Source organism: Chaetura pelagica, unplaced genomic scaffold, assembly GCF_000747805.2.
Source record: "Chaetura pelagica isolate M959 unplaced genomic scaffold, ChaPel_1.0 scaffold3, whole genome shotgun sequence".
In the NCBI taxonomy this organism is placed as follows: domain Eukaryota; kingdom Metazoa; phylum Chordata; class Aves; order Apodiformes; family Apodidae; genus Chaetura; species Chaetura pelagica.
Genome location: NW_009952974.1, coordinates 7,309,438 through 7,318,580, shown reverse-complemented (window position 1 = coordinate 7,318,580; position 9,143 = coordinate 7,309,438). Strand labels below are relative to the sequence as shown.

At 58.8% G+C, this 9,143-nt stretch overlaps 1 protein-coding gene across 1 annotated transcript in view; it reads right to left on the bottom strand.

The window, feature by feature from the left end:
* The window catches only part of LOC104387506 (striated muscle-specific serine/threonine-protein kinase-like), a gene marked incomplete at its 5' end in the record, with an annotated part of 14,910 nt that extends 5,767 nt beyond the window's left edge, over positions 1–9,143 (bottom strand). Inside the window, one exon of the mRNA XM_009996276.1 lies at positions 8,867–9,143. Within this exon, the coding sequence (XP_009994578.1) occupies positions 8,867–9,143 (277 nt within the window). The remainder of the gene's footprint in view (positions 1–8,866) is intronic.

Sequence of the window (9,143 nt, the reverse complement as noted above, 5' to 3'; positions counted from 1 at the left end):
CCGGCCCTGGCACACAGTGAGGGGGGCGGGGGACAGGCGGGGCACAGGTGGCGGGGGGCGAGGGCAGCCGCGGGGCGGGGGACGCGGCTGGGTCGGGCATGCATCTCCCCCGCCAATGTCTTCGGGTACGTGACACCCAGGGGTCCGAGCCTCCTGCCCAGCAATGTGTCTGTCCTGCTGTGCCCTGCCATCGGTCCATCCTGTCCCACTGCCCGGTGCACAAGCTGCTCTTCTCTCCCACGCTCAGCTCCGTGGGGCACAGCCCAGCACCGCGGCTCTGTTGTGCATCCCAACGGGGAAAAGAAGGGCACAACACACCATGCCAGTGCTGCACGCAGCTGCCCTTCACACAGTGCCCCCAAAATGCCCCCAAAGGAGGCAACTCTGCTGCCACAACCTTGCACACAGCAGCACAGCCACAGTGTGCCATGGTGCTGCCCAGCCAGGTTCTCCAACACTCTGCCAGCCTCTGTTCAGTCCTCCACATCCTGCAGCCATCAGCAATGCAGAGTTGTCCCCTCACCAAGACGTGGGTGTGGGTCTCAGCACTGCTGACCTGTCTGCACAAGAAGGAGAGCTCTTATGGGCACAGTCCTTCAGAGCAACCCCCCTGACCTGGCTCTGCCCACACCACGGCACGAGCCACACTTGCAAACCACAGAGCCTCGAGGCCCAGGCACCCAGTGCCCCAGAGCAGGCCTTGCACCCTGCTCCCTCAGTGCCTCAGGACCCACACTGAGATGGCAGGGCTAATATCCTGGGCTAGCATCACAGTCTTGTCACTGGTGGGGACACAAGCATGACCTCGGGATATAGGCTGTTGTCCCTGTCCATGTTGCGTGACGCACACTAGACATCTCCTCACACTGGGATGGAGACCCATGGCACAGCTCAGGGCAGGTCTGGGTGCCCAGGACTGAGCTGCCATGTCCTCCACAGCTCTGGATGCCCATCACCATCTCAGCAAGCTATTGAGCCCTGCAGCACCTCTCAGCCCCTTTTCCAGGCTCCTGCAGAGGCTGCCAAGGTTCCAGCCCCACTGGCTGTCCCCCACTGCAGAACATCTATGAGGCTGCTGCTGGAGACATCCTCAGCAAGTGCTTGTCCTCAGGCTGCTCACATGTCCCCTGAGGAGCTGACCACTCCACGTGGGGCCGCACACAGGCATCACGCTTCCCACATCACTTGGCAGTTCCAGCAGCTTTTCTCCACTTCCCCTCCCAGCCCATATCTCCCAACATGAGGCTTTTCATGGTTCCATAATAACTTGCAAATTACCCAGCACAAAAGGAGCTGTTTATACAACATTTCTGACAGTCCCACTATTCAAGTGTTGGTGCAGAGTTTCCGTGGAGACCCCATACATCAGGCAAGTCCCACGAATGCCAGAGCTGGCACTAAAGGAATCTCCTGCCAGAGGACTCTGTTGGTTCCCCCAGCCCTGGGTGGGGGCAGAGGTGGGTACCTCTGACCCAGGGCGGGACCACATGTGCCCAAGCCTAAACACAGTCATTTGAGTATCATCTGCTGCCCCATCAGTTGCAGCTCCTGGCCAGCTAGGAACATAGCCCTTCCCTCTGACTGTGCTCTGCCACTTGGTCATCCCTCAGCAAAAGCCCCAGGAGTGGCTCTGGGCTGCCTCAGACATGCTGCACCCCTGGGAGCAGCTGGGACATCTGCAAGAGGTGCAGGGCCTGAAAGTCCCTTCCAAAGGCAGCAGGTCCTGCAAATCCCTCTGAAAGGACAAAGCCAAAGGCCCTGCATGAGGTTTCCAGTGGAAGATGATGGCAGCCAGCACCCAGGGCAGCCCCTCTGTCCTGCCTTAGCTCAGAGGCAGTCCTGGCACTGCCCTGCTCCTCTGCAGGACAGGGACATGGGGCAGGGAACACAGGTGGGCATGGCCATGGCATGGACAAGGGGCAGAGCCAGAGCAGGTGGCCCCATTGCCACCCAGCTCCAGCTTCACCTGCTGGGCACACACCAGCCCCAAGCAAAACAAACACTTGCCCAAAATGCAGCATTAATTACTCTGCTCAGAGAGGCATGGCTCCCCACACCTCGAGGGGACTCCCTGGCAACTTTGCAGCCATCCTGCCCCAACACGGCAGCACCAGCCCCCCAGCCCTGGCCATCAGCCCCTTGAATAATTGATGGCAGTGGGTTCATGCAGATGTATCGGGCAGGAGGAGGTCTGGCCACGAATCTTCCTTGTTTTTCTGCCTCTGGGAGCTGCTGGAGACGGTCTGTGCGAGGTGGGAATGTACTGGGATCCTGGGGAGGTGGGAACTATCTCCAGCCCTGTCCCCAGGGGTAAATAAATGCAGCAGGATGGCTTTCATTATTGGGCAGGGCAGCAGCACAACAATTTTCTGACTGAGAAGAAGAAGAGCAGTGCTCTACTGTGACCCTTCTCCCAGGGGCGAGGGAGACCCTCCTCAGCATCACCTCCTCTTGCTGCCACTAGGAGGGATGTCCAAGCACACAGTGCCTGCTGCAGGTGGAAGATGTGGGGATACAGAACAGCAGAGTGACCTTGGCTCCAGGTTCCTGGGCACAGAGCTGGGTGGCAGGAGGCATTTCATCCCTGCCCTGTCAGCCCCACTCCCAGCATCCCCCCTGCCTGGAGCTGAGGGGCTCCATCCATGAGGGCAAGGTGGAAGCAAGCAATTGTGCAGGTAGCAGGGTAGAAGCAGCTAGCCCTTTCCCAGTGCCATCAGAACAAAGCACAAGATAGCAGTCTGGTGTTGGGAGGCAGGAGGGGCACAGGGAGAACTGGGCAGCACTGGGAGGATGAAGAGGCCATCGCCCCATCACGCAGCTTCGAGTGGTGATGCTATATTTACCCACCCACAGGCCCAGGTCTCAGCCTCTCGCCTGTAACACAAGCCCTGCAGCCTGCCAGAATCTGAGGGGATGGCACATTCCTCAGCAAAAATAAACCCCCAGCAGCAGGCGAGAGGGCAGGGGTGGAGGTGACTGACTGGACAGCTGCACCCGCTGCTCAGCCCGCCAGGGAGCAGCCCTCCTGGTCCCCAGTGCCCCAGAACAGGGACCCAGCATGTGTGGCCACTGCACCAGCCCCCTGCCCAGGTAGCCAGGGGCAGAGCTGGGAGCCCAGGCTTCTGGTGGCTGCCCATGGGCTGGCCTCCATGCCACTCCAGGACCAGGGAACAGGCACAACCCCAGGATGCCTGGCTGTGCTTGGGAGCTGGTGGCTCCACAGCCAGTTCACCCACTGGCCTTGCTGGCTGTGTGCATAGAATGATAGAATAATTTTGTTTGGAAAAGACCTTAAGATCGTGAAGTTCAACCATTAACTTAGTACATTGCATCGTCCACCACTAAATCATGTCCCTAAGTACCACATCTACATGGATTTTAAATACCTCCAGGGATGGGGACTCCACTCCCTGGGCAGCCTGTTCCAGGGCCTGACAACCCTTTCGGTAAAGAAATTTTTCCTAATATCCCACCTAAACTTCCCTTGCTGCAACTTGAGGCCATCCTCTCTTGTCCTATTCCTTGATAATTGGGAGAGGAGATCAACACCCACTTCGGTACAACCTCCTTTCAGGTGGGTGTAGAGAGGATAAGGCCTCCTTTCAGCCTCCTTTTCTCCAAACTAAACAACCCCAGATCACTCAGCTGCTCCTCATAAGACTATGAGACTGCTGCTCATAAGCTCTAGAACCGTCACCAGTTTTGCTGCCCTTCTCTGGACAAGCTCCAGCACCTCAATGCCCTTCTTGTAGTGAGGGGCCCAAAACTGAACACAGTATTCAAGGTGTGGCCTCACCAACACAGAGTATGTGGTGGCATCCTGAGGGCCTGGTCCAGCCCGGTCCTCCCTGTACTGCCGAGCCCCAGGGGCCTGTCCCCATGTCACCTGAGACCAGCAGCAGCCAAGAAGCTCTGCAGAGGCAGCCCCTGTTCTGGCACAGCTGGACATGGTGTCCACCCCATGGTGCAGCATGGCAGCAGGTGCTGGAGCTTTGCTGCATCCTGGGCTCCTCAGAGATGCTGTTGTGTCCTGAGCCTGGTGGGACAGCAAAAGGAAACGGAGGCAGCCCCAGAGAATCCCACGGAAAGGAAGAGACAACAAAGGGAGGCCTTAAGTCCTGTTCAGTGCCTGAACAGGTCTGGTAAGGGCTTTAGAGGGAAGGGGCAGTTGGCATTAAACCTGAGCATGGCCCTGCAAAGTGAGGGACTAAAATTAGGCACTGAGATAAATGGTCAGAGGTGCTGAGCCACCAGGGACACTGTCACCGTGGCCGTCCCTGCTGGGGTGCCATTGCCATGAACCACCACCACAAAAGCATGTCACTCTGCTCCACCATAACTCTGGGCTAGACAGCAGGGGGCTGTGCAAGGACACCATGCACAGGCAGCTTCTGCCCCCTTCCCTGCTCCCGAATCCAGATGAGTGCAGACTGTTCCCTGGGAAAAGGAAAAGTTCCAAGGCAGTTTGATTGCTGAGTGCAGGTGGAGGCGAGTGGAGCAAAACCCTGTGCTGGGAGCCCAAGACGGACACATCCAACCTTGAAACAAGAGGCAGCCCTGTCAGGGAGGATCAGGCAGTGCTGGCATGGCAAGGTGCTGGCTGTGTGCATAGAATGATAGAATAATTTTGTTTGGAAAAGACCTTAAGATTGTGAAGTTCAACCATTAACTTAGTACATTGCATCGTCCACCACTAAATCATGTCCCTAAGTACCACATCTACATGGATTTTAAATACCTCCAGGGATGGGGACTCCACTCCCTGGGCAGCCTGTTCCAGGGCCTGACAACCCTTTCGGTAAAGAAATTTTTCCTAATATCCCACCTAAACTTCCCTTGCTGCAACTTGAGGCCATCCTCTCTTGTCCTATTCCTTGATAATTGGGAGAGGAGATCAACACCCACTTCGGTACAACCTCCTTTCAGGTGGGTGTAGAGAGGATAAGGCCTCCTTTCAGCCTCCTTTTCTCCAAACTAAACAACCCCAGATCACTCAGCTGCTCCTCATAAGACTATGAGACTGCTGCTCATAAGCTCTAGAACCGTCACCAGTTTTGCTGCCCTTCTCTGGACAAGCTCCAGCACCTCAATGCCCTTCTTGTAGTGAGGGGCCCAAAACTGAACACAGTATTCAAGGTGTGGCCTCACCAACACAGAGTATGTGGTGGCATCCTGAGGGCCTGGTCCAGCCCGGTCCTCCCTGTACTGCCGAGCCCCAGGGGCCTGTCCCCATGTCACCTGAGACCAGCAGCAGCCAAGAAGCTCTGCAGAGGCAGCCCCTGTTCTGGCACAGCTGGACATGGTGTCCACCCCATGGTGCAGCATGGCAGCAGGTGCTGGAGCTTTGCTGCATCCTGGGCTCCTCAGAGATGCTGTTGTGTCCTGAGCCTGGTGGGACAGCAAAAGGAAACGGAGGCAGCCCCAGAGAATCCCACGGAAAGGAAGAGACAACAAAGGGAGGCCTTAAGTCCTGTTCAGTGCCTGAACAGGTCTGGTAAGGGCTTTAGAGGGAAGGGGCAGTTGGCATTAAACCTGAGCATGGCCCTGCAAAGTGAGGGACTAAAATTAGGCACTGAGATAAATGGTCAGAGGTGCTGAGCCACCAGGGACACTGTCACCGTGGCCGTCCCTGCTGGGGTGCCATTGCCATGAACCACCACCACAAAAGCATGTCACTCTGCTCCACCATAACTCTGGGCTAGACAGCAGGGGGCTGTGCAAGGACACCATGCACAGGCAGCTTCTGCCCCCTTCCCTGCTCCCGAATCCAGATGAGTGCAGACTGTTCCCTGGGAAAAGGAAAAGTTCCAAGGCAGTTTGATTGCTGAGTGCAGGTGGAGGCGAGTGGAGCAAAACCCTGTGCTGGGAGCCCAAGACGGACACATCCAACCTTGAAACAAGAGGCAGCCCTGTCAGGGAGGATCAGGCAGTGCTGGCATGGCAAGGGAGGGCTGGGCTCTAAAAGGAGATCAGCTCGGGTTCTTAAGAGGTTATTCAATCTGGTTTATGGGGAAAAAAATCAGGAGATGTAGCTGAGAGGTGATACAGGCTTTAGCAAGCCTGGGGGCAATGGAGCCATGGTGGGGGCCAGGGCTGAGTGGAAGGGTCGGGAAGGTCCCTGGATAGACCTGGGAAGTCCCTGGACCAGCCTAGAGCTGGTGTGAGAAGGGCTGATGCACCCCACCCGTGCCCATGGGGTAGGGTCACAAGGGAGAACTGTCAGCATAAGAGGGGCAGAGCAGTGGGACACAGTGGGGATGGTGAGACACAATGGGGATGGTGTCCCCCCAGGGAGCCCCTGTGCCCAGGTGCTTAGCCAGCCCCACATGTGGGCTCCCCGCTCCCCACACCGAGCACTGACGCGCTCAGGGAACCTGGGAGAAGAGCAGGAGAAAATCATTAGTGGGGTGGAGCGACAGATTCAGGGCAAGGGATTAGAGGAGCTAAATCAGGCTCGTGTGAGCAAGGGGGAATGCTGAGCTGGTACAGGAGGAGCTGCTGGGGACAAGCGCAGAGCTGAGCAGTGCAGAGCCCCCCCACCCCACCAGCAGTGACCTGAGCCACCTTGGGGAGAGCTGATACTGGCCCCATGGAGAGCTGCAGCCTGACCTGCACACTGGATAGAGAGAAGGTGGAGGACTGGGCTCTGTGCCCACCAGAGACCATGACCTGGTGGCAGCAAATGGAGAGAGGGCACCCCAATGCCTCCAGACATGTGGGGCTAGGACCCCAAGCCCCGAGGAAGACCTCATCCTGCCTGGGGACTTGACAGACATCCCCCTTGCCCCATAACTAGCCAATGACCCAGCTTACAAGTGCCCTCAGGGAACAAGGACTGGATGTCCCTGCCTGGCACAGGGATGTCACAACCACCAGTGCACCTTCTATGGTCCCCAGAGAGCTGGGTCTCAGTGTGGGGAGCCCCTGAACAGTTGAGGCCAGTGAAACACAACACATCCTGGCAGGGAGTCAGGGCAGGCGGAGCAATGGCATGACTCTTCCATTTCACATGATGACCAGTCCCACCATTTGGCCACTGGCATGGAGAAAGAGGCCTCAGGGGAACAACACACAGGGCCAGGTGAAGGGACAGGACCACTCCCCACATCTCATCACCTCCACACCAGCACATGGTGCTCCCCAGACACTGCCACAGCAGACCAAAGGGGCTGTTCTGCCCTGGAACAGGAGCAAAGCCACACTAGGAGCTGCCCTGCTCCTTGCCCAGCCCAGTGGCCCAGAGCCTGCACGGCTTCAGAGGATCTCTGATCCAGGGCTGGCTCTTTGGGTGGCTGTTTGCTCAATGGAGGTGCACCCATCACCAAGAGCCTGCCTGGTGGAGTGCCCAGGGCAGGGTGACATTCACGCAGTGTATTAGGCAAACCTGGCTGCTCCATCCCTCCCTCAGCTGCTCCAGAAAGGCGGCTGGGAATCAGGAGCAGGGACGAGTGCATCAGCACAATGGGAACGGGCACCTGGGGAAATCAGGCAGTGCCTCACTGCTGGGCAGAGGCAGGGGGGCCCGGGACAGCAGTGCCATGGAGAGGTGCGGCTGCACACCAGAGTGTGAGAACAGGGTGGCCCCCCACCTCAGTCCCCTAGGACAGGCTGCTCCTGCCCTGTGGGGCAGTGCACATCTCCCACTCTCTCTGCACACAGCACCAAGCACCCGACTGCACAGTGCCACTGTCCCCAAAGGCATGATGAGAGCAACACAGCACAGACCAACTGCAGGGCAGGAACCCCTCCTGCACACATCTCTGCTTCCCCTGTCCATCCACTAGGCCCATGAGCATCACATAACCCTTCCTCCATCCTCCAAACAACGCTCCTCCAGCCCTCTGGATCACACAGAGGAACTCTTCTTCTCCACTGCTCCCCTGCAGCACTGCAAAGGCTCCTTCTGTGCCCCCACTGCCACCCAGTCCCCACTCAAGATGAAGCCTTTCCAGCACACCTCCCATGCTGCCAAGCCCCTGGGGCAGCTCCTTTCCTGGAGCTGGGACTGGTGCAGTCCCAGCCACGGGACTCAGCACCACCTCCTTTGCTCCCTGCCCTCGCTGTCCCCAGGCAGACAGCACAGCTCGCATCTCCGAGCGGTGCCACCGGCCAGCCCCACATGCTCCCTGACGTCCAGGTCTGTAACACCCCAGAGAGGGGGCATCCATCCTGGGGCAGAGGCGGCTGAGCCCCAAACGTTCCTGAGCCCCTGTGCAGGATGAGGCCCACCCATAAGCAGCTCCCGTGTGCTCACGGGCTGATGAGCACAGGGGCTGCCATAAAGCTCTAATTAACCACCAGACCCCGCCCACCAAAAAGCCCAGGTTCCACCCCTCGTCAGTGCCGCCCCCTGCCGCATTAGGCTCCTCCCTCCGGCCCCACGCCCAGAGAGTTCCCGGTTTCTCAGCGCAGCCCCGGAGCCCGGTGCCACAGGTAGCTCTGCTCGTGGGCAGCAGGTGCACGGAGGTGGCTTGTGGAGGGGCACCGGGCTCTACCGGGGTCCGTGTTGGTGGTTGCAGAGAGTGGCACCACCAGTGCCATGCCCCCAAGCCACGTCTCTATCTCTCTCTCTCTCTCTCCTCCTGCCCCAAGCAGGCTTGGCATCACATACCCCCAACACATCCATGCCCAGCCCTGGCACCCTGCCTGGCCTGGCAGCCGGTGCTGCAGCCACATGCTCGCTCCAGGCCTGAAAGCCACCCTGGTGCTGGTGGCACCAGGCACCCCATCCTGCAGCAAAGTCCAGCCCTGGCTGGCCCTGGGCATGCACTACAGCTGCGACCTGCAAAGCACCGCAGCCACCCTCAGCAAACACGTGCCCAGGGATGTGCCAGCACAGCCGTGCCAGCAGCCACGCCGCCCTCACCTTCCATGTCGATGATGGCCAGCACGGCGCTGCTCATGGCCTCTCCCCGCTCATTCTCGGCCACGCACGTGTACACACCAGCATCCTCCTTCTTGCTGTCCCGGATCCAGAGGGTGCCATATTCCTCCTCTTGCGGGGCCAGAACCTCCTCGTTTCGGTACCAGCGGAGGCTGGGCTGGGGGTTGCCCACGACCACCACCCGCAGCCGGATGTCGCAGCCGGTGCCGATCGCCGCATTCTTCAGCTTCCGCACAAAAAAAGGCGCCGGCAGCCGCGC